The 24,338-nt window shown below is 46.3% G+C and overlaps 1 protein-coding gene across 6 annotated transcripts; it reads right to left on the bottom strand.

Moving 5' to 3' along the window:
- Positions 1–11,096: 11,096 nt before the first annotated feature.
- On the bottom strand, positions 11,097–22,920 carry NOLC1 (nucleolar and coiled-body phosphoprotein 1). Of its 6 annotated transcripts, none has more exons than XM_032281420.1 (13): positions 22,571–22,920; positions 18,280–18,335; positions 18,020–18,162; positions 17,793–17,917; positions 16,806–16,977; positions 15,601–15,731; positions 15,371–15,506; positions 14,918–15,046; positions 14,599–14,709; positions 13,843–14,490; positions 13,276–13,382; positions 13,013–13,105; positions 11,097–12,830 (listed from the first exon to the last, which is right to left on the bottom strand). In XM_032281420.1, the coding sequence occupies exons 1-13, from the start codon at positions 22,688–22,690 to the stop codon at positions 12,672–12,674; spliced, it is 2,130 nt and encodes a 709-aa protein (XP_032137311.1). In that variant the 5' UTR covers positions 22,691–22,920; the 3' UTR covers positions 11,097–12,671. The 6 variants fall into 6 exon arrangements, with proteins under 6 accessions (XP_032137311.1, XP_032137309.1, XP_032137312.1 ...); XM_032281418.1 differs by having other exon boundaries at positions 18,020–18,165; positions 22,571–22,898; XM_032281421.1 differs by having other exon boundaries at positions 15,631–15,731; positions 18,020–18,165; positions 22,571–22,898.
- Positions 22,921–24,338: the final 1,418 nt, after the last annotated feature.

The following is a 24,338-nucleotide window of genomic DNA, read 5'->3' as shown; positions in this document are numbered from 1 at the left end:
GGTTTTTTTGGTTGTTGTTTTTTCTTTTTTGAAATGGAGTTTTGCTCTTGTTGCCCAGGCTGGGGTGCAATGGTGCAATCTCGGCTCACTGCAACCTCTGCTTCCCAGGTTCAAGTGATTCTCCTGCCTCAGCCTCCCGAGTAGCTGGGATTACAGGCGCTGGCCACCACACCCAGCTAATTTTTTGTATTTTTAGTAGAGTCAGGGTTTCACCTTGTTGGCCAGGCTGGTCTTGAACTGCTGACCTCAGGTGATCTGCCTGCCTCAGCCTCCTAAAGTGCTGGGATTACAGGTGTGAACCATCATGCCTGGCCCAGTTTAGGCTTTTTGACATATAAATATATCATGTCATCTCCTTTTAAAACCATTCCATAAGGGCCAGAAGTGGTGGCTCACACCTGTAATCCCAGCACTTTGGGAGGCCAAGGTGGGTGTATCACCTGAGGTCGGGAGTTCAAGACCAGCCTGACCAACATGGTGAAACCCCATCTCTACTAAAAATACAAAAATTAGCTGGGCATGGTGGTGGGCGCCTGTAATCCCAGCTATTGGGGAGGCCGAGGCAGGAGAACTGCTTGAACCCAGGAGGTGAAGGTTGCAGTGAGCCAAGGTCACACCATTGCACTCCAGCCTGGGTGACAAGAGTGAAACTCTGTCTCAAAAAAAAAAAAAAAAAAAGCCATCCATGGTACTGACTGGATGTTTAATGATATCAGCTAATTACTGTATTGATAATTTTTTTTTTTTTTGAGATGGAGTCACTCTGTCACCCAGGCTGGAGTGCAGTGGCACGTGGTACGATCTCGGCTCATTGCAACCTCCGCCTCCCAGGTTCAAGCAATTCTCCTATGAGTAACTGGGATTACAGGTGCCCCCTACCACCCCCAGGTAATTTTTGCATTTTTAGTAGAGATGGGGTTTCACTAGGTTGGCCAGGCTGGTCTTGAACTCCTGACCTCAGGCAATCTGCCTACCTTGGTCTCCTAAAGTGCTGGGATTACAGGTGTGAGCCACCGGTGCCCTGCCATGTACTGATAATTCTTTTAGGTGTGAAAAGCCTTTTTCCTTAATGGCTTTAACTTTTACAGATACAACTGTAAAGTATTTGTGATATCATTAAAGTCTTATTTTGAGAAGCCAAGGCAGGCAGATCCCTTGAGGCCAGGAGTTCAAGACTTGGGCAAACATGGCGAAACCTTGTCTCTACAAAAAAATTTAAAAATTAGCGGGGCATGGTGGTGTGCTCCTGTAGTCCCAGCTATGAGATGGGAGTATCAATTGAGTTCGGCTGGAGGTTACAGGGTTGAAGTGACCTGAGATTGCACCACTTCACTCCAACCTGGGCAATAGAGCAAGACTCTCAAAAAAACCAAAGTAAAAAAAGTCGTTTTTGGCCGGGCATGGTGGTTCACACCTGTAATCCAAGCACTTTGGAGGCCAAGGCGGGCGGATCACCTGAGGTTGGGAGTTCAAGACCAGCCTGACCAACATGTTGAAACCCCATCATTAAAAAAAAAAAAAAAAAAGTCTTGTTTTTGCTTCAAAATTATCTGATGGGTCTTAAAGCACTCCTTCTCAAGAATCATGAAAAAAAAAAAGAAAAGAAAAAACAAAATTAAAATTATCCAATGGGAAGTGGGAAGGGGAAGGTATGGGTTGGGCTAATAGACATAAAATAAGATGGGCTGTGTATTGTTAAGAGCTGGATGGGAAGATGGGGCTTTATTATACTGTTCTTCTTACTTTGGTATGTATTGGAAAATTTCCCTAATAAAATCTTTTTTAAAAACACACATAACACAGCTGGACACAGTAGCTCATGCCTGTAACCCTGGCACTTTGGGACACCAAGACAGGAGAATCACTTCAGGTCAGGAGTTTCAGACCAGCCTGGGCAACATAGTGAGACCCCAGGGTTTTTTTTGTTTTTTGAAACGGAGTTTTACTCTTGTTGCCCAGGCTGGAGTACAGTGGTGCAATCTTGGCTCACTACAAGCAACCTTTGCCTCCTGGGTTCAGGCAATTCTCCAGCCTCAGCCTCCCAAGTAGCTGGGACGTCAGGCAGGTGCCACCACAGCTGGCTAATTTTTGTATTTTTAGGAGAGACGGGGTTTCACCTTGTTGGTAAGGCTGGTCTCGAACTCCTGACCTCAGGTGATCCACCCACTTCAGCCTGCCAAAGTGCTGGGATTACAGGCATGAGCCACTGTGCCCAGCCACAAGAACTTGTTTCTACCTAAGTAAATAAATAAATAAATACACCCACATACATACATATTCACTGTTACCGACTGAATGTTTGTGAACTCTTCATATATTGACGACCTAATCCCCAGTGTGATATGATGGAAGATGGGGCCTTTAATCACCACCTAATTAGTTTTAGATGAAGTCCTGATGGTGCAGACCAGGATGAGATTAGTGCCTTCATAAGTAGGCTGGGCGCAGTGGCTCATGCCTCTAATCACAGCACTTTGGGAGGCCAAGGCAGGGGGATCACCAGAGGTCAGGAATTCAAAACCAGCCTGGCCAACATGTCGATGAAACCCTGTCTCAACTAAAAGTACAAAACTTAGACTGGGTGCCGCGGCTCACGCCCATAATCCCAGCACTTTGGGAGGCCAAGGTGGGCAGATCACGAGGTCAAGAGATCAGAGACCATCCTGGCCAACATAAAATGCAAAAAAAAAAAAATTAGCTGGGCATGTTGGTGTGCGCCTGTGGTCCCAGCTAGTCAGGAGACTGAGGCAGGAGAATTGCTTAAACCCCAGAGGCAGAGATTATAGTGAGCTGAGATCACACCACTGCACTCCAGCCCCGGCGACAGAGCGAGACTCCGTCTCAAAAAAAAAAAAAAAAAAAAATTAGCTGGGCATGATGGCAGGTGCCCGTAATCCCACCTACTTGGGAGGCTAAGGCAGGAGAATCACTGGAACCCAGGAGGTAGAGGTTGCAGTGAGCCGAGATCATGCCACCACACTCCAGCTGGGGCAACAGAGCAAGTCTCCATCTCAAAAAAAAAAAGAGAGAGAGAGAGGGTCGAGCCAGGTGCAATGGTACATGTCTGTAGTCCCAGCTACTCAAGAGGCTGAAGTGGGAGGATCACTTGAGCCCAGGAGTTTGATGCACCTGTCAATAGCCACTGTACTATGGCCTGGACAACACAGCAAGACCCTGTCTCTAAAACAAAAAAAAAAAAGACACCAAAGAATTTGCTCACCCCATTCTGCCCCCACCATGTGAGGCCACAGCAAGATGGCCATCTGCAAGCCAGGAAGACATCCCTCACCAGGAAGTGAACTGGTCGGCCCCTTGAGGCTGGATTTCCCAGCCTCTAGAACGTAAAAAATCAATTTCTCTTGTTTAAGGCACTCAGTTTGGTATTTTGTTATCACAGCCCTAGCTAAGACACTCACACTCTCTAATGGCTTCCTATTGCCTTTTTTTTTTTTCTTTTTGAGACGGAGTTTCACTCTTGTGACACACCAGGCTGTAGTGCAATGGCACAATCTTGGCTCACTGCAGCCTCTGCCTCCGCGGTTCAAGCAATTCTCCTGCCTAAGCTTTCCGAGTAGCTGGGATTACAGGCGCCCACCACCACCACTGGCTAATTTTTTGTGTTTTAGTAGAGACAGGGTTTCGCCATGTTGGCCAGGCTGGTCTGAAACTCCTGGCCTCAGGTGATCCGCCCACCTCGGCTTTCCAAAGTGCTGGGATTACAGGTGTGAACCACCAAGCCTAGCCCTTATTGCGTTATTAACAACCAACTTTTTTTTTTTTTTGAGATGGAGTTTCACTCTTATTGCCCAGGCTGGAGTGCAATGGCGCAATCTCAGCTCACTGCAACCGCCGCCTTCCAGATTCAAGCAATTCTCCTGCCTCAGCCTCCCAAGTAGCTGGGATTACAGGCAAGTGCCACGACGCCTGGCTAATTTTTTGTATTTTTAGTAGAGACGGGGTTTCACCATGTTGGCCAGGCTTGTTTCGAACTCCTGACCACAGGTGATCCACCCACCTCAGCCACCACACCCAGCCTAAGGATCAACATTTTAAACATCACTTACAAAACCTCTTCCTGCTCCGCCCCTGCCTACCTCTCTAGTCTCATGTCACACTGCTCTCTCTCTTCACTCTACATTCCAGCTGCGTAGACCTTCTTTCAGTGCGGGGTCCCTTCTCACCAAAACGCCTTTGCACGTGTTATTCCTTCTAACTGGAAAACTCACACATCATGCACCCCTATCACCTTCACCTAATTAACTCTTACCTTCAGTTCTCGACTGAAACATCACTTCCTATTCTTAGATTTCTATTACTAGAGTGCCCATATGTCCTGGCATGACTAGCATAGTCTCACTTTACACCTATTCATCACAGCCTAATTTCCCTCTCCCTCCCTCTCAAAAGCAAAGCGTCCCAGTTCAGGCAATAAGTTACACGGTCATGCTATCCATGAGGAAGTCCCACCACCACCTGGGTCAGCTGCCCCTGTTACATGCTCTCATAGCTCTGTACAACCCGCCTTCACACATGGAAGTTTGTATTTACACATTCATTCGAGGGTTAATATTTTTGTCCCTCACTAGTCTGAGTAAACTTTGATTGCTGGGACTGTGTTTTTTGTTCATTCAGGATTGTATCCTTAACAGCTACCACATAGGATCACATGTCATGTACCTGGCACATGGCAGCCACTCCTGTTTTCTGAAAAGATGAATTTTTGCTGAATGGATATTTCTGTTTGGTAGGCTAATTTCTTGAAATATCCTGTACTCCCTCTGCCATTTAGAAGTATCAACTTCCAAGGCAGAAGCCTGGCATTTGTTCTTCTCAATCCTGAGCTCCTTGAGATTATGCTGGGAGAGAAGGGAAGACAGAGGAGAGAGAGGAACACACCAGAGCTTCTGAGTTCCCAGGCCTAGGAAGAACACAGACCCGCAGTTTCCATCAGTAGTGGGAACTGTAGCCAGTCACCCTTGCAGGAGCCCCAAGGCCCTGCCAGGACCTGGGGGTAGGGCTGGGATTCCACGGGGAATATGATTCTTCTGCAAGCTATGCTGCCTGCCACTGGCTTTCAGGTACCAGGTAGCCTCTCATAGATAACCAGGACAGACCAGAGACCAGAAAAGCCTCCCTTCTCTAATTTCCAAAGCTAAAGAGCCTCAACTGAGGGCCTGTGTCTTATTCATCTGTGTATCTAGAGGCTCACAGTTCGGATCTCCAAGTTTGTTGAACAGAACGAGAGTAAGGAGTTAAGCTTTAAGTCTGGTCAGGCTCTCTAAACAGGGGGCAAGAGCTCCACCTACTGGCCCCATCAGTAACTGCAGACAGGCTCTGAAGGAGGGATCTGAGAACTTACTTGGTGGGCAGGCAGAAGAAATACTGCTTTCACCGTAGCCAGAGTAGTGCCAGGGGTATTGTATTAGACTGTCAAATCTAACATACTCGGGTGGACAAAATAAAGTACTAACTCCTAACTTTGATACAAAAGGCCATTGACATTGAACCCTCAGTGAAATTTTGCAGTATCTTGCCCCCACCTGCCCCACACCCGTGCTTGACCCATTCTAACAGCCCTCTTCTCCCACCAGAAAAGGCACTCTTCCTTACACGGTATGCACTTTTCTCACACCTGGCAAACTGCTGCTCTTTTCAGAATCCTAGGCCAACATCAGCCAAGTCTTTTCTTGCTTGTACCCTTAGGGGTGCTACTCTGATCCTCAGTTTGGGACACAACTCAGCTCGGTGTACACAGACCATTCCCATGCCTGATGCCTGACAACCCACCTAGACATTGAGCTTTTTAGGAGCTCTACAAGTACAGAGCAGCTTCACAAAGACTATTGAATACAGGTAGCTCCATGTTTCCACATACAGAGAACTGGGTTCTTGTCTCGATATGCGACTAAGTTGCAGTTTCTTTTCTTTTTTTTTTTCTGTTTTTTTTTTTTTTTTTAGACCTCACTCAGGCTGGAGTGCAGTGGCGCAATCTTGGCTCACTGCAGCCTCCAACCCGAGTTCAAGCAATTCTCCTGCCTCAGCCTCCCAAGTAGCTGGGATTACAGGCATATGCCACCATGCCCGACTAATTTTTTTGTATTTTTTTTTTAGTAGAGATGGGGTTTCACCATGTTGTTCAGGCTGGTCTCGAACTCCTGAGCTTGTGATCAGCCCACCTCAGCCTTCCACAGTGCTGGGATTACAGGCGTGCGCCACCGCGCCTGGCCCTAAATTGCAGTTTCATCAACCCTAGGTAAATCATTTGATTCTTGGGGCTGTTTCCACAGTGGTTTTCAACTAGGGGCAATTTTCCTTCTCAGGAAATATTTGGCAATGCTTGGAGCTGTTTCTGGTTGCACAACTAGGGGAAACTATTGGCATTCAGTGTTAGAGGCCAGGGATGCTGCCACACATCCTGCAACAACAACGTAGTCTTCAAAAGCAAAGACTTACCTGGCCCCAAATGGAATGATCTATTCAATATCCGCCTAACAGGGTTGCAGTGAGGCTGCACCGTGCAAAGGGCAAGCCTCCAACGGGGCATTAGTAAGTCTCCTGCCTGTGTCCATGAAGCATGATGCAGAGGGCCATGAGCCACGTGTCTGATTGACTGGATTTGTGGATTTCAGTGCCAAAACCTATCAGCAAGTGGTAGGAATTTCAGATCCTTCACAAAGCTAAAAAGTTTCTAAGAGGACCAATTCCACATATCCATTTTTGTATCAGGAATGAAGATGATAAACGTGAAACAACAAAAAACCATTGCAGGGAAATAATGATTAATTTATGCTTGATGCCTTTGCCGAAATGGCATGTTGCACATCACAAGGAAACTAAGGAACATCATTTCCAAAATGCTTTTTTACTGAGCAAGAGGCAGTTACAGCGTGCTTATAATATGCCAGGGACTGTGCTAAGTGCTTTAAATTCTTAGTCCTTACAACAAGTCTCCGAGGTAGTCAAGAATCCACAAACGACATAAGACAGTATTTTCATTTTACATGAGAAGGTAGACTCTGGGCTGGGCATAGTGGCTCACACCTGTAATCCCAGCACTCTGGGAGACCAACATGGGAGGATTGTTTGAGACCAGCCTGGGCAACACAAGGAGACCCTGTCTCTACAAAAAATTAAAAAACAAACAACAAACTAGTCAAGCGTAGTGACTACTGTAGCCCAACTACTCGGGAGGCTGAGGTGGGAGTATCCGCTTGAGCCCCAGAGGCTGAGGCTGCGGTGAGCTGTGATCGTGATGGCACCCCTGCACTCAAGTCTGGGTGACGGAGCAAGACCCTGTCTCAAAAAAAAAAAAAAAAAAAAAAAAGGTAGACTCAGATTAGCCTTTCTAATGAATGCTGTTTGGTAATTTGCTAAACCACCTCATTTGTGTAACCCACTGTCTGCAAAATGTGGCAGGCTCAGCTTTGCAAGGCCTACGAGGAAATGAGGTCTGTCGAAAAAAAGCACACAAGACTGGGAAGGGTTATAAAATGCAAAAGAAAAACAAGCTATAGCTTTAAACAATAAACAGCAAGCTCACAAATTTTAAGGAGAATAAATTAATGGATGTATGTCATATTCAACTTTAAAATCAAAATGGGCTGGGTGCAATGACTCGGTCTGTAATCCCAACCCTTTGGGAGGCAGAGGCAGGCAGATAGCTTGAGCTCCGTTTGAGACCAGCCTGGACAACATGACAAAAACCTGTCTCTACAAAAAATACAAAAATTGGCCGGGTGCAGTGGCTCAGGCCTGTAATCCCAGTACTTTGGGAGGCTGAGGAGGGTGGATCAACTGAGGTCAGGAGTTTGAGAGCAGCCTGACCAATATGGTGAAACCCTACCTCTACTAAAAATACAAAATTAGCCAGGTGTGTGCCCATAGTCCCAGCTACTCAGGAAGCTGAGACAGAATTACTTGAACCTGGGGAAGTGGAGGTTGCAGTGAGCTGAGATCACACACTCCAGCCTGGGCCACAGAGCAAGACTCTGTCTCAAAAAAAAAAAAAAAAAAAAAAAAAGTAGCCAAGCGTGGTGGAACATACCTGTGGTCCCAGATACTTGGGAGGCTAAGGTGGGAGGATTGCTTGAGCATGGGAGATAGAGGTTGCAATGGGCCAAGACTGCACCACTGCAATCCACCCTGGGTGACAGAGCAAGACCCTGTCTCAAAATAAATAAAATTAAAATGACAGAAAGATTTACAACTCATGATTAAGGGCTAATCTGCTTAAGATATCAAGAGCACTTAAAAAGCATTTAGAAAAAGATAAATAATCCATTTGAAATAAGGGACAGAGTTGGTCACTTGTCATAGAAAAGAAATACAAATGACTAATGTCTAAGAGAAATGGAAAGGCCGGCGCAGTGGCTCAAGCCTGTAATCCCTGCACTTTGGGAGGCCGAGGTAGGTGGATCACCTGAAGTCAGGAGTTCAAGACCAGCCTGACCAACACGGTGAAACCCCATCTGTACTAAAAATACAAAAATTAGCCACTTGGGAAGCTAAGGCAGGAGAATCGCTTTAATCCGGGAGGGAGAGAATGCAGTGAGCTGAGATCATGCCACTGCACTCCACCCTGGATGACAGAGTGAGACTACATCTTGGAAAAAAAAAAAGAAATTGATAAAGAAAATGTATGGTGCTGGGTGCCATGGATCACATCTGTAATCCCAGCACTTTGGGAGGCTGAAGTGAGAGGATCCCTTGACCCCAGAAGAACAATGCTGCAGTGAACTATGATGGCACCACTGCACTCCAGCCTGGTTGACAGAGCAAGACCCTGTCTCAAAAAAAAAAAAAAAAAAAAAAGTGGTACAGACATACAATGGAATATCATGAAGTCTTAAAAAGGAAGGGAATCCTGTCACCTGCTACAACATGAATGACCCTTGAGGACATTTGGCTAAGTAAAATAAGCCAGCCACAAAAAGATAGTTTTATTACTATTCCACTCATGAGGTTATAGCTAAAGTAGTCAAATCATAAAAGCAAAGTAGAAAGATGGTTGCTAAGAGCTGGGGAGAAGGGGCTATTAGTGTTTAATGAATATAGTTACAATTTTACAAGAGGAAAACGTCCTATCCTAGAGAACTGTTACACAATGTGAATATACTTAACACTACTCAATTATACAATTAAAAATGGTTGGTGGTAAATTTCATGTTGTGCTTTACTACTATCAAACAAAAATGAGAGAACATTATCATTTATCCAAGTAGAAAAGATCAACCTGGTAAATAGTGTTGGCAAGAGGGCAAAGAGGCATGTTGATAAAATGTTGCTGGAACTATACAATTAGTAGGATTTTGGAGGGCAATAATGACCAAAATGTTATTAATAAATGCAAATATCCTTTGAACCAGCAATCACTTTTAGGAATATTTCCTACATAAATCTACACAGATACTCAGTCTCATGTATATCTAGTGTTAACACTATTTATAATAGCAAAATACTCAACCTAAACTTCTCCCCGTAAAATACTAATTTAAATAATTTAAACGGAGTACCATGCAGCCATTAAAAATGGGCTACTGTGTTCTGCTATGAAATGAGCTCTAAAAGTTGTAAAACATTGCACATGATAAACTGCCCCATTTGTGCCAGGAAAAAAAGGAGAGGAGGACACCTATAGTAGCACATACCTAGAAATTGTCTGGAAGGAGACAAGAAGCAGGTTCCAGGAAATAGGGCTGAGATGAAATTGTTTAAGACAGTCTCACTTCTTGGCCCAGACTGGAATGCAGTGGCGAGATCTCAGCTCACTGCAACCTCCGTCTCTCAGGTTCAAGTAATTCTCTGCCTAAGCCTCCTAAGTAGCTGGGATTACACGTGCCTGTCACCTCACCCGGCTAATTTTTTTGTATTTTAGTAGAGATGGAGTTTCACCATCTGGGCCAGGCTGGTCTTGAACTCCTGACCTCGTGATCCACCCGCCCTGGCTTCCCAAAGTGTTGGGATTACAGGCATGACCCACTGTGCCCAGCCTTATTTTTGGAGACAGAGTTTCGCTCTTCTCACCCATCCCAGCCCAGGCTGGAATGCAATGACACGATCTTGGCTCACTGCAACCTCCACATCCCGGGTTCCAGGGTTCAAGCTGGGATTACAGGTGTGAGCCACTGCACCCAGCCTTAAATTTTTCATTGTATACTATTATTTTTAACAAGTATGTTTGAAAATGGAAGCATGAAGGTGGGAAATACCAATTCACTTCTTTCCAAATACTCTTAGTGCTTTTCAGCTCTGGCTGCTCATTATAATCACCTGGGAGCTTTAAAATATCCTAACGCTCAGGCCTCACCACAGAGCACCAGGGTCTGACTCAACAGGTCTCAGGATAGGCCCCTGCATATCCATGTTTTTAGTTCCCCAGATGACTCTAATTTTCAGTTGTCTTAGGAATCACTGATTTAGACCAGGGATTGGCACAAACCTTTTCTGTGAAGGGCCACATCCTAAATGTCTTAGGCTTTGTGGGCAATCAACAAGGTCTCTGTCATATCTCTTTTTTTTTTTGCCCAGGCTGGAGTGCAGTGGCACGATCTCGGCTCACCACAACCTCCACCTCCTGGGTTGAAGCGATTCTTCTGCTTCAGCCTCCCAAGTAGCTGGGATTACAGGCATGCACCACCATGCCCGGCTAATTTAGTATTTTTAGTAGAGATGGGGTTTCTCCATGTTGGTCAGGCTGGTCTGGAACTCCAGACCTCAGGTGATCCACCCACCTAAGCCTCCCAAAGTGCTGGGATTACAGGTATGAGTCACCACACCAGCTATTATCTTTTTAAAAATCCTTTACAAATATAAAAACCATCCTTAGCTCTTAGGTAATATAAAAACAAGCCATGGGCTGGATTTGACCCATAGGCCATTTTGCCAACCCCCAATTTGGACTATGCACAGGCTGCAATATAGCCTGGAAAAGGCACCATGAGACAAGCTGTGGCCAAGAAAACCCTGCAAGCTGCTGCCAAAAAGCCTCTGCAGTGAAGTCACAGGTCCAGACCCCAGTCCTCTAACTGGCACCCAAGTTGTTCTGTTTTGAGTAGGAAGAAGAAGGGTTTCAGACTCACAATAATAAACTCCCAAGACACATTATAAACCAGCCAGTTTATTATTTTATAGTAAGATGTAGAACTTTTACCATGCAGACTGAAATATCGGTGTCAGCATGAACAGTACATTTTCTTCCTAGAGTCAGTTACATGAAAAACCAGGTTATTATCAGGTTATTTAGCGAGTGTGGAATCCAAACAAGAGGAGACTAATCTTAAGACCTACAAATCATCCATGAAGGCTTGGGGCACACTTTCCTACCACCCAAACACCTTAGCCTCCAGAAAGCTGTGGACTCTTCCCTCTCCGTCTTGTTCTGGCTGAGTACCACCACTGATCAGTCACTTCCTGCAGCCATATCCACAGGCCAACTTGGCCTAAGAGCTGTATCTCTGGTCACTGGTTTGTGTTGTTATAGCCACTGTTACTAACAGTTAAGGTTCTGAAGGGGGGCATGTCAATTGCTCCCATGTACCAACTATGAGATACAATAATCCTGTTAGTTTGTTCTCCCAAACCCACTCAAGTTTATCAGGTAATATGCTCTGTAAGGTTCTTTCAACCCCATTAGCACATATAGAGATTACCAATAAATTCATCTAATATAGCCTACCTTCCCACTGAGGATTGAGTTTTTCTTTTCCCCACTTTCCTGATTCTCAACCATGTAGGAATTAATGAAACCAATTCTATGTCACCACTGCAACCAAGACAGCAATACCAAGTGATATGTATTTTTCAAATTAACGTCATTTTGTTCTCTGTACTGTGAAATACGATGCAGTCCTCAACTTAGTACTCAATACTAGGAAGGGTCAAGTTGTCAAAAAATGTCTATCAACAGTAGAAAAGTTTGCTTTCAAATTAAAAAACAAAGCATGTATTGCAAACATCATGTAATGATAAAATTACAGAAAAAAATATATTCAGAATGACCCACGGCATTCATACCACACCAGAATTTTGCCTGTAACAAAACAGTAAATTTTATTCCAAAAAGTAGGTTAGGTCCATGCTGGCTAAAAACCTCAGTCCCAGACCCAATAAATGAGGATGAAATACACAGTGCATGCTTAATATGACATTGCATATACATCAGCCATTCTTTAATGCCCCTTGCTAGGGTTTTGAGGGAAAGATGGATGAAATGTGAACATGTGCACTCACAAAGGCAGAATTTTCTTCCGGTTATAAAAAGTCATACATGTGACCCTTTACTATGTCTTGAGCAATAGCTAAGTTTTTGTCTGTGGGAATCCACCTTTGAAAATCACAACAAAAATCAATAGGAAATGATTTAATATAAAATACACAAATTTCTAGAAGGAGGACTTTCACAGAAAAGGAAGGAGACAGCAATGAAAATGAATTTTCTTAAAAAATAACATTCCCTTATTTTGTCCCTGCTACTCAACACTCAAAACCAAGTCTGTACAAACTAGGTAACACAGATAAGGACCAGAAAGGATGTTACACTGTAAAGTCTTAGGACCTACCCTAAACCTCTGTCCTCATCAAGACCCACACCTAGAGACCTGAGGGTTCCCAGGTCCACTGGAGAAAGTGAGTGATCTCTGACCATCACCTCTGCTTCGCCAAAGATGGCCCGGTCACTCACTGTCAAACTTCACGGAATTGACCTGAACAGAGATGGAGCCTCCCCGGTAGCTGCCCCGCTTCTTCTTGGTTTTCTCATGCCGGAAGGACTTGCCTTTGGTGAACTTCAAAACCTGATTGGCTCGCTCTCCCCAGTCTCCGGCTGCACCTCGCTGGTAAGTAGAGAGACAAGGCTAACACAGAAGGACCATGCCAGGGCCCTGTCACTTTTTTCTTTCTACTCCCTACTCAAGGCAACCTGAACCCAGAAAGGATTCCCACCAACCTGAACCAAGAGCTGTCTTCTCTGCACTACCACCCTCCCTCCCAAGAATGGTACAGATCTCTCTCTCACCTTGGCATCAAAGGAGTTGTCTGCCACTCGTGAATCCACCTCAATTTCCTCTTCCCTGACCCTTCGGAATGGGGATGATGCCCTTTTTTCTCCCTACGGAAGAATGAAGTAGGAAATTAAAGACAGAGTGATCATGTATCAACTCTCCTGAGTGATATACATGTGTACATGTGCCAGGTCATGCCAGGCAGAGCTGTCAAGATGATCCTAGATTATTCTACTTTTAAAGGGCTGGCTCCTAAGAGGAAAGTGAGACAGCTTACTTTCTTCCTTTTTGGAAATGTGTTAGGTGTCTGAAGCTTTATCTTCTTAGCCTGAGGAGTCTCTGCCTCCTTGGCAGCCTCATTCTGCTTCCGCTTCTTTAATGAACCTAAAAACAAAAGCCAAACTCAGGCCGGGGGGCAGTGGCTCACAACTGGAACTCCAGCATTTTGTGACACCAAGGTTGGAGGATTGCTTGACCCCAGGAAACCGAGATCAACCCAGGCAATAGAGTGAGACTCTGTCTCTACAAAATGTAAAAGAATTAGCCAGGCATGGCGGTGCATGCTTGTAGTCCCAGCTACTGAGGAGACTGAGGTGGAAAGATTACATGAGCCCAGGAGGTTGGGGCTGCACAAACTGTGATCATGCCATTGTACCCCAGCCTGGGTGACAGAGTGAGACTCCATCAAAAAAAGAGGGAGAGATCAGTTTCCTGTTCTTCCTCCCAGGTTTCCCCAACTGGAAGCCCAGTGGTGGGCCTCCTCTCACTACCCTACCCTCAAAGAGTATATCCCATCCTGATTTGACGGGACAAAACCCAGAGGGCATGTTCATTGGGTACAAACCTGGTTTGGAAACTGCCACTGCTGCCTTTTTCTTTTCTTCCTCCTCCTCACTGTTCTTAGCTGCTTTTCCATTCTGGGCAGTCAGTGCAGAGGTGCCGTTGGCCTTGAGGGCTTGTGGTCTTGGAATGCCCTTACCCTTGCTCTTGGGCTTCTCTTCTTCCTCCTCACTGGAGTCATCAGAGGAAGAACTGCTGCTGCTCTCAGCCTTTCCTTTCTTTGCAGAGGCTGGCTTGGAAGGCACTGCACCTCCTGCTACCTCCTGTGGCTTCTTCTTAACTGCGGTCTTGGACGTCTTCTCTTCCTCCTCACTGCTGGAGCTGTCTGAATCAGAGCTGCTGTCCCGACCACCCTGAGGAGCCTGCTTGGCTCCAGAGGCAGGCAGAGATGGAGCTGCTTTGGCAGGAGCCTTGGGCTTAGTGGTGGCCACTGTCTTCTTTGTCTTCTCCTCCTCACTGGAGCTGCTCTCTTCCTCACTGGAGCTGCTGTCAGCCTTTCGCATGACAGGCTTCAGGCCACCACCCAAAGATTGCTTAGGGGCTGCAGCTGGCTTCGCTGCAGGTGACTTGGTGGTGCCAGCTGGCTTATTTGAGGAATTCTTGGTGGTACCAGCTGGCTTGGAAGGATCTTCATCCTCAGAGCTGTCAGAGTCTAGACACAGAAGGGATGGAATCAACAGCTCCTCAAATCAGATTCAGGGAAGCCCTTAGCAGCTGCCTAAGAGCATCTCACTGAACTGAGGGCTTCCATATGCCTTACCTGAGCTGTCTGAAGAGCTCTGTGCTGCTTTCTTTGCTGGAGGTGGTTTAGTGGTTGCTTTAGAGATGACTGCCTTAGCTGGGGGTTTCTTCTCTTCTTCAGAACTTGAATCTGAGAAGAACCTGTAGCATTATGCTGGGTCCAGGGTCCCAACCCAACCAGGATAGCAATAAAAAGAATGCGAAGACACACACAGAGCCTTAACTCTATCTTGCTTTAAGCAAAAAGCAATGAAGGGATAGAAGGCTTTCTCTCTCCCTTATTCCCCATCGCCTCCTCCAGATCCACGCTGAGGGGAGGCTGCATCCCTCTGACTCACCAGACTCATCACTGCTGTCTTCACTGCTTTCCACAGGCTGCTGCTTCTCCACAGCCTTCTTGGGAGGCTGGGTCCCCAGGGTCTTTTTTGGTGGGGGAGCAGAAGGTGGGGGTACTGAACTGTATGGACCTGTGTAAAAAGGACGATGTGATGGTTTTAAGATATGTATACAAATTTTTTGATACTACTTCCTTCTAGAAATGAAGCTTAATTTGCCTTCACTTGAGTATGGGCCAGAATTAGTGACTCAGTTCTAACAGAACATGGTGTTGCTTCTGAGTCTAGGTTATACAAGGCACTGCAGATTCCTCCTCGCTTCCGGATCACTAGCTCTAGGAGAAGCTAGCTGTCATCTCATGAGGATGCTCAAGTAGCTCTATGGTGAGGTCCATGTGGTTACTGCAACTGGGCCCTGTCCACAGTCACACAGCTTCACTCCCCATGTCAGGTCACCTGGTTTATTTTTCATGGGTTTTTTCTGCTGTTCTTCCTCCTCACTGGAAGAATCCTCACTGCTAGAACTCTTCTGGGTAGGAGTGGCAGCTGCTTTCACTGGGGCCTTGGACACAACTTGCTTTTTAGGTACAGTCTGCATTAGAAAGAAAATTGATTACCACAGGAAAATGCTGACCCAACCAATCCTGCCAGGGAATGGAGACACACACACATCCCACCCTGGTCACCTCTTCCCTGACAGAAGTTATGGCCCAGACCTTCTTGGGGGTGGCTGCTGCCTTCTCCTCCTCTGAGTCATCACTGCTGCTGCTGCTACTACTGGCTGCTTTACCATTGACTACTTTAGATGCTGCTCGAGCTGGAATACCCAAGAAAAAGAAAGAGTAAGGAGGTTTAGGACAAGTCAGGATCATGAAAAACCTCCTTCCTATGAGCACAGAACTTAGAAGTCCACCAATTTTTTTTTTAAAGAGGCTAGCTCTGTCCCACAGCTGGTGTGCAATGGTTCAAGTGATTCCCCTGCCTCAGCCTCCCAAGTAGCTGGGATTACAGGCGCCCACCATTACGCCTGCCTAATTTTTGTATTTTTAGTAGAGACGGGGTTTCACCATGTTGGTCAGGCTGGTTGGCCAGGCTGGTCTTGAACTCCTGACTTCAAGCGATCTACACACCTCAGCCTCCCAGAATGCTGGGATAACATGGGTGAGCCACTGCGCCTGGCTAGGAGTTCACCAATTCTTTTAACTTTAGAGCAGCCATCAGGGAGAATGCCATGGTTTACCACATCAAAGGATTCCTTTCCTATCCCAAGTCAGGAATAAAACTGTCTTAAAAAAAAAAAAAAGAGCACAGGCAGGTCCAATGGTAGTGGGTTATCAGAGCTTAATAACATTTGTGTCACTAAAGTTGGTATACAACCCCCCACTGCTAAATTTGACTGGCTTTTTAAAAAAAAATAAAAAAGAGCACATAAATAATCTAAGTATGCCCTCTAAAATCTTTCACTTCAACCTCCATTCGGAGAAATCATAACCTAACCCTCATCACAAGTTAAAGAAAAAAACAAAAATACTCATTTGTCTTACAGAATGAATGTAGAAGAGCAAAAATGGCAGTGAAAAGCACAACAAATAGATACATAAGTGGTCACAGTGGAATGGGATGTGTGAGTACATAAAATGTTTATGAAATGTCACAAAATGCCAAATGGATACCATTTAAAAAAAAAAAATACATTTTCCTTGTTGCAGTAACTGTTTCTCTATTTACTAGCTCCTAACTATGAAATCTTATTATTTATTAGTGAAAAAGCTTTAAAATAAAAAGATTATTAATCAATACCTCTAGTTCAACAAACAGTACCAGCAATTTTAACACTAGTCCCCAGAGAAATCTGGTCCCCAGCCCAGCCTCTTGGGAATGGAAACAGTACCTGGTTTAGGTGGGGCTTTAGCCTGAGGTTTAGCTGCCACAGGTGTTATCTTTAGCTTCTGGTTCTTTGGTGGCTCATCCTCGGAACTTGAGTCAGAATCAGAATCAGAATCAGAGCTCTTGGCCTTCTTAGGAGGAGCTTTGGCTGCCTTCGCTTGGGGCTTAACTCCCTTCTGTTAGAAAAAACACAAGGAGGGGAATCCGCAAAAGCTTCTGGCACCCAAAGGGCATCCTAGGTTCCTCCTAGGTTCCTTATATTTTTAGGGGCCTAATGGAGCAGTAAGAGCAAGAGAAAGCTAACGACAGGATATGGAAAGGGCAAAAACTCTTAAACAACAACAACAACAAAAAGAAACAACAAAAAGTTGGCTGGGTGCTATGGCTCGCCTGTAATTCCAGCACCTTGGTAGGCCAAGGTCAGGAGTTCAAGGCCAACCTGACCAAAGTGGGGAAACCCCATCTCTACTAAAAATACAAAAATGAGCTGGGTATGGTGGTGGGCACCTGTCATCCCAGCTACTTGAAAGGCTGAGACATGAGAATAACTTGAACTTGGGAGGCAGAGGTTGCAGTTAGCTGAGATCACGCTATTGCACTCCAGCCTGGGCAACAGAGTAAAACTGTGTCTCAAAAAAAAAAAAAGAAAAAGAAAAGAAAAAGTCATTGATATGTTGGCCCTGTTCCTGCCAAAGCTTCCAAGAAAACACACTCTCTTATTCTTGGATCCCTGAATAGTGTCCCAGAGAAACCCAAACTCCTCAAGCAAAATGGGTTTAATTTTTCCTCTGGAGTCTGAGCCCGACTTCAACCTCACACATCCATTCCAGATCTCATACTTTTATCAGTTTCCTGAAAATCCACAGATTTTCTTCCTCATAATCACCTATTGTACTGCCGCCATCAACCTTTGGTTATAAGCTAGAGGCCGCAATTTTAGGTTTCTTCCTTTCCAATCCTTAAATCCCTTTTTCTTCCCAAACCTGCAAACCTGGATAGGCTGTTTCTTTTGGTCCTCCTCCTCCTCATCATCACTGGATTCTTCACTGCTGCTGCTCTCTGATGCTTTGGCTGCAGCCTTCCCAGGAGGCAGACCAACTCGCTTGGCAGATACAGCTGAACAAAAGCATAGGTCCCAGTAAGAATCAGCCATATGGGACAAGCAGGCTGTATATTCTTTTCCTGGCACCATCAAGCCCACTGGCTACTCTGCCTTACCAGCCTTCTTTGCTGGAGGCCCTTGAACTTCCTCCTCCTCCTCACTGCTGTCCTCACTACTGTCGCTGGATGAGGCCTTCTTTTTAGCTTTCTTAGTCACTGATCCATTTGCCTGTAACTTTCGCTCTGGGGTCTTGGCAGACCTGCTGAGGTAGATTAGACCATTTTCTAGGGGATTGGAATCTTCTTCCCAAACCAAGAAACACAGCCCAACCCACCTCGGGGGAGAAAACAGCCAAAGTGGAACAGGAAAGGCTTACTTGAGCCAGAAGCTATAGATGTCTAAGAGGGAAGAGGCATTGGCATCCTGCTGTGTCTGTAGGAGAACAAAAAGAACTGGGTAAGGAAATTATTTTATCCCAGTTATACTTTCATTAAATGTGGCCTGTTATATACATACCTACTAAATTTGGTATAAATGTTACATCCTGATAAGACTTTTGCTACTTGCATAAACTAAGAGAAAAATACTCTATTTGTGCATTTCCCAATTTCTGACATAAAAAACTTCGGCTATTCCTATGTTTATGGCACCATCTAATCCCCTGCCTGCCAATCTATATTTATCAAAGTCCAAAAAAAAAAAAAAAAAAAATCGGTCAGATACAGTGGCTCAAGCCTGGAATCCCAGCACTTTGGAAGGCAAAGGTGGGTGGATCATGAGGTCAGGAGTTCGAGACCAGCCTGAAACAGCATGGCGAAACCTCATCTCTACTAAAAATTTAAAAATTAGCCTGGCATGGCGGCACGCACCTATAATCCCAGCTACTCAGGAGGCTGAGGCAGGAAAATTGCTTGAACCCAAGAGACAGAGGCTGCAGTGAGCCAAGATTGCACTCCCGCCTGGGGAACAACAGCGATAATGCCTTTTTTTTTTTTTTCCTCTTAATTATCAATACAAAGCAACTCTGTCTTAAAAAAAAAAAATCACTTTTGACTGGGCACACTGGCTCATGCCTGTTATCCCAGCACTTTTGGGAAGCTGAGACAGGAGGATCACTTGACGCTAGGAGTTCAAGACCAGCCTGAGCAACATAGCAAGACCTCCATCTCTAGCCCCCTGCCAAAATAAAAGTTTCACTTTATCAATGTACTATCTAAGAACGTAATCTTACCCATTACATGAGAATACAAACACTAATACAAAAATGTGTTTGCTGCAATGTGGATTATAATACCAAATCATTAGAAACAAGCCTCCAGGCTGGGTGCAGTGGCTCACACCTGTAATCCCAACACTGTGGGAAGCCAAGGCAGGTGGATCACCTAAGGTCAGGAGTTCAAAACCAGCCTGGCCAATATGGTGAAACCCCATCTCTACTAAAAACACAAAAATTGGCTGGGTGTGGTAGCAAGAGCCTGTAATCCCAGCTACTTGGGAGGCTGATGCAGGAGAATCACCTGAACCTGGGAAGCGGAGGTTGTAGTGAGCCCAAATTGTGCCACTGCACTCCAGCCTGGGCAACAGAGCAAGACAGCATCTCAAAAAAAAAAAAAAAAGAAAAAGAAAAAGAAAAAAAGGAAGAAAGAAGCCTCCAAGAGAAGACTGGTAAGTACTGTACTGAATGTAAAAAACTGCATTCGCGGTCTTGGCACAGTGGCTAATGCCTGTAATCCCAGCAGATCATGAGGTCAGGGGTTTAAGACCAGCCTGGCCAGCATGGTGAAACCCCGTCTCTACTAAAAATACAAAAAATTAGCTGGGCGTGGTGGCATGCGCCTGTCATCCCAGCTACTAGGGAGGCTAAGGCAGGATAATTGCTGAACCCAGGAGGCGGAGGTTGCAGTGGGTGGAGATCGCACCACTGCACTCCAGCCTGGGCAACAGAGCAAGATTCCGTCTCAAAAAAAAAAAAAATCTGCATCCAGGCCAGGCACAGTAGTTCACACCTGTAATCCTAACACTTTGGCAGGCCAAGGCAGACGGATCACTTAAGGACAGGAGTTCAAGACAAGCCTAGGCGAGATAGTAAGACCCCCATCTCTCTCTCTCTTTTTTTTTTCCCAGATGGAGTTTCATTCTTGTCACCCAGGATGGAGTGCAATGAGGCTCACTGCAACCTCCACCTCCTGGGTTCAAGCGATTCTCCTCCCGAAGCCTCCTGAGTAGCTGGGATGACAGGCGCCTGCCACTATGCCTGGTTAATTTTTTGTATTTTCAATAGAGATGGGGTTTCACCATGTTGGCCAGGCTGGTCTCAAACTCCTGACCTCAGGTGATCCACCCGCCTCAGCCTCCCACAGTGCTGGGATTACAGGCATGAGTTACCACGCCCATCTCTTAAAAAATATATTTAAAAAAAATTTTTAATTAGTTGGGTGTGGAAGCACACACCTGTAGTCCCAGCTACTTGGGAGGCTTAGATGGGAGGACTGCTTGAGCCCAGGAGTTTGAGGCTTCGCTGAGCTGTGATCACATCACTGCACTCCTGCCTGGGCAACAGAAAGAGATCCTGTCTCAAGAACAACAGCAAAAAAAAAAAAAAAAGAATTGCATTCAGTTATTAATTACACTGATACAGAACATTAACTGATGCAAAAAACTCCAAGACATTCCAGCTACTCAAGAGGCTGAGGCACAGAATCGCTTGAACCAGGGAGACGAAGATCGCAGTGAGCCAATACTGTGCCACTGCGCTCCCATTTGGGCAACAGAGTGAGACTCTGTGGTACGAAAAAGAGCACACGATCAGACTCAGTATACATGTGAACTTATCTTAGGACAAATTACCTAATCTCCCTGAGATTATTTTCTTCTCTATTGCCTGGCGCGGTGGCTCACGCCTGTAATCCCAGCAGCTGGGAGGCTGAGGCAGGAGGATTTCTTGAGGTCAGGAGTTTGAGACCAGCCTGGCCAACATGGTGAAACCCCATCTCTATTGAAAATACAAAAAAGATTGGCCACACATGGTGGCACGCACCTGTAGTTCCAGCTACTTAGGAAGCTGAGGCAGGAGAATGTCTTGAACCCAGGAGGCAGAGGCTGCAGTGAGCAACCTGGGTGACAGAGCCAGACTCCGTCTCAAAAAAAAAAAAAAAATACATGTAAAGGGCTTAGCATCTGAACCTTTGTAAACTCTTCACAAAAGATTAGCTTTTCTCACATAAAACCATTCAGAATCCTAATTCTTAAATGTCCAATTCCATCCAGTCCACTGTGAAAGCACTCTTTGCAGTCACTTAACAGTCAACTCTAAACAGTTCCAATAAGAAAGCAGCTGGATCACATGACAGCCTGTCCCAGCTTAAGAAAGTTCTTTCTGAGGCTGATCTGATTCTTTGCTTTTGCAGCCTGATTCTGGTGCAAGCCATCCTTCTTAGCCCTGCTATCATCCTTGCAAAGGACCCCCTCTCTTCTCTCTCAAGGCATCTTCCCATGCAGAGATGTCCATTGATGGAGATTAAAAATCTTTCACATTCCAGGTTGGCACATCCTAAATTGCCATAACTATGGTACAACTTTCACTTTTAGAAGATTCCTCGGCACAGCAGGGCGCGGTGGCTCACGCCTGTAATCTCAGCACTTTGGGAGGCCGAGGCGGGTGGATCACGAGGTCAAGAGATCAAGACCATCCTGGTCAACATGGTGAAACCCCGTCTCTACTAAAAATACAAAAAATCAGCTGGGCATGGTGGTGCGTGCCTGTAATCCCAGCTACTCAGGAGGCTGTGGCAAGAGAATTGCCTGAACCCAGGAGGCGGAGGTTGCGGTGAGCCGAGATCGTGCCATTGCACTCCAGCCTGGGTAACAAGAGCGAAACTCCGTCTCAAAAAAAAAAAAGAAGATTCCTCGGCACAAGCACTGAGATTGCTACTCTTACACATAATCTTACTGAAATTCACCAAAATCCTATAAAGTGGATGATGACACCCCTGCAGAAAGACTCAGAGAAGTTAAGTAAGCTGCTCGGGTCACATATCTAAAAAGAGGCAGCAGAGCCTGGTCTCAAACCTAGGTTTGTTTGACTCCATTAGCCAAAGCTCCAAGCCCACTACTATGCCTGCTGTATATTACGCTCAATTCTTATCAGTGTAACTCAAAACAAAACTCTGCTTCTACTTTCATTCATTTTCTTCTTTACTAACGAAAATCCCAGTCTTTATCCTAAAGCAATTTCACTTGCTTTTGAATCCCAGTAAATGCGACTGAGGGTAAGGTCAAATCGCGCTTTACCTCAGCCAACGAAAAGCCCCCCAGAAGAACCAGACGCCTAAGAACCAACGTCCTCGGTGGGACAAGGCGCTAGCTCCCAGCTGCACTATGCTAGCCATGTGACTTCGGGCCACGAGGCTCCCACGCTGCCGCCGCTGTATGGCTCACCAGAAACAAGCAACAAGAAGACTCTGCGCTATGTAGTAAGACCTGGTGGAAGAGGAGCGACCGAGGTCCCAGGCTTTCTCTGGTCACTGCCGAGGGGTCGGCGCAAAGGCCTTGCAGACACTAGACTGGCGGACCCCACAGTCTTCCCCACCTGGAAACCCAAGCACTTCAGGGCCTAAAGACTTGTGGTCATGACCCAGCCCGCTCCCCACCCCAAGCCCGGGACTTACAGCTCCTGTCGCTTTGGCGAACTTATTGGCCACCTCCGAGAGTTGGTTATCGCGCAGGAAGCCGAGGACGAGCGGATACAGGTCGCTGGGAACCACGCGGCGCAAGCCGGTGTCCGCCATCCTCCGGGCAATACGCGTCACTACCGTTGTCGACGCAGCACGACTCAGGAACCCAACAGGGGCAGTGGGCGGGCCTGTTTACGTCACTGCGCCGCGCGGGCGCATAGCGGAAAGGGTGGTGCTCCACAGGGCAGTCCCACCTCCGCGTCAGAGGTAGAGTAGACGGGAAATCTAAAAACTCTTTCCGGTCCCACACGTATCGCCATCTTGGTTAAGGGCGGAGCCCACCGGCCGCCAGTTTGTTGAGGCGGAGCTATGACGTCAGGGGTCACGCCCTCGGCGTGGCGGGAAAACTTGGGACTTCCCGCGCTGTCTTTCTGGGGGAGGTACCTTTTCTCAGAGCAGCGGTTTCCCGCGCCCCTGCCGGGATTCGGATTCCAGAGTAATGAGTGGACAAGCGGACTCTAACAGTCCTTACCCTCTCCAGACTTGGTCACAAGATCTTCCAACGGCCCCCACTGGCGCATTGGCACTGCCGATGGATTCTCGCCCTTCATCTTCACTGCCTCCAACACTCAGGGAGGCCCTTTCCTCTCTGACACCATCCCAGCCTCCAGACTCTTGTCACTACGCAGAGCATCCTTCAAGTTATCCGTCGTGGGGGTGGAAGGTGTTGATTTCCCAAGCCGCCCTTCCCACTTCCTTTAAATTCCGCCTGTCAGCTCTACGAAGGGCAAAGGTGTCATACACCAAACCTGAATCACACACCTCTTCGAGCTGAAGAGACTGTTGAAAATAACCCTTCTTCCTCCGGTGTCAGAGTTCAAACTCTCCCTTTGTCATGAGTAACTCCAGTATCAGTGCTCAGACCTACCAAGTTAATTCCAAGTTCTGCAGTGCTTCAGATCACATTAGCAGTTAGCAATACCTTCAATCCTACCCATTACCCCTTGGCTACCTCCCACTAATGCCGTTCAGGAAGGATAAGGATCCACTTCCTCATGGAACACTCCCCTCTCCTATATAAAACTGGCCAGGCACAGTGGCTCACACGTTATCCCAACACTTTGGAAGGCCGAGGTGGGAGGATCCCTTAAGCCTAGGAGTTAGAGGCCAGCCTGGACAACGTAGTGAGACACACACACACCCCACCCTGCATCTCTACAAAAAATTTTAAATTAGCCAGGTGTAGCGGCATGCACCTGTGGTCTCGGCAAGTTGGAAGGCTGGGGCAGGAGCATCTACTGAACCAGGGAGATGGAAGCTGCAATGAGCTATGATCCTGCCACTGCAATCCAGCCTGGGCCACAGAGTGAGATCCTCTGAAAAATCAAAACACTGGGCACAGTGGTTCACACCTGTAATCTCAGCACTTTGGGAGGCCAAGGTGGGTGGATCAACTGAGGTCATGAGTTTGAGTACAGTCCTGGCCAACATGGTGAAACCTTGTGTCTACTAAAAATACCAAAAAAATTAGCCAAGCATGGTGGCAGGTGCCTGTAATCCCAGCTACTTGGGAAGCTGAGGCAGGAGAATTGCTTGAACCCAGGAGGCAGAGACTGCAGTGAGCCAATATCACACCACTGCACTCCAGCCTGGGAGACAGAACAAGACTCCATCTCAACAACAACAAAAATCAAAAAAGCAAACTCCACAGTTCCCTCTATTTCACGCTTCCAGTTCTACCCATATGCATGCATTATTTAAA

The sequence above is a fragment of the Sapajus apella genome, unplaced genomic scaffold (genome assembly GCF_009761245.1).
Source record: "Sapajus apella isolate SASKATOON/1434 unplaced genomic scaffold, GSC_monkey_1.0 scaffold13, whole genome shotgun sequence".
NCBI lineage: Eukaryota > Metazoa > Chordata > Mammalia > Primates > Cebidae > Sapajus > Sapajus apella.
The sequence above is the reverse complement of the archived record's forward strand: the minus strand, read 5'-3'. Positions and strand labels throughout refer to the sequence as shown.

Coding starts and splice junctions, on each gene's coding strand:
- NOLC1 (XM_032281418.1), bottom strand. CDS start 22,690: ATGGCGGACACCGGCTTGCGCCGCGTGGTTCCCAGCGACCTGTATCCG. Junction 18,166..18,279: donor ATCTATAGCTTCTGGCTCAA/GTAAGCCTTTCC, acceptor AATCTACCTCAG/CAGGTCTGCCAAGACCCCAG. Junction 13,383..13,842: donor AGTGGCAGTTTCCAAACCAG/GTTTGTACCCAA, acceptor TTTTGTTTTTAG/GTTCATTAAAGAAGCGGAAG.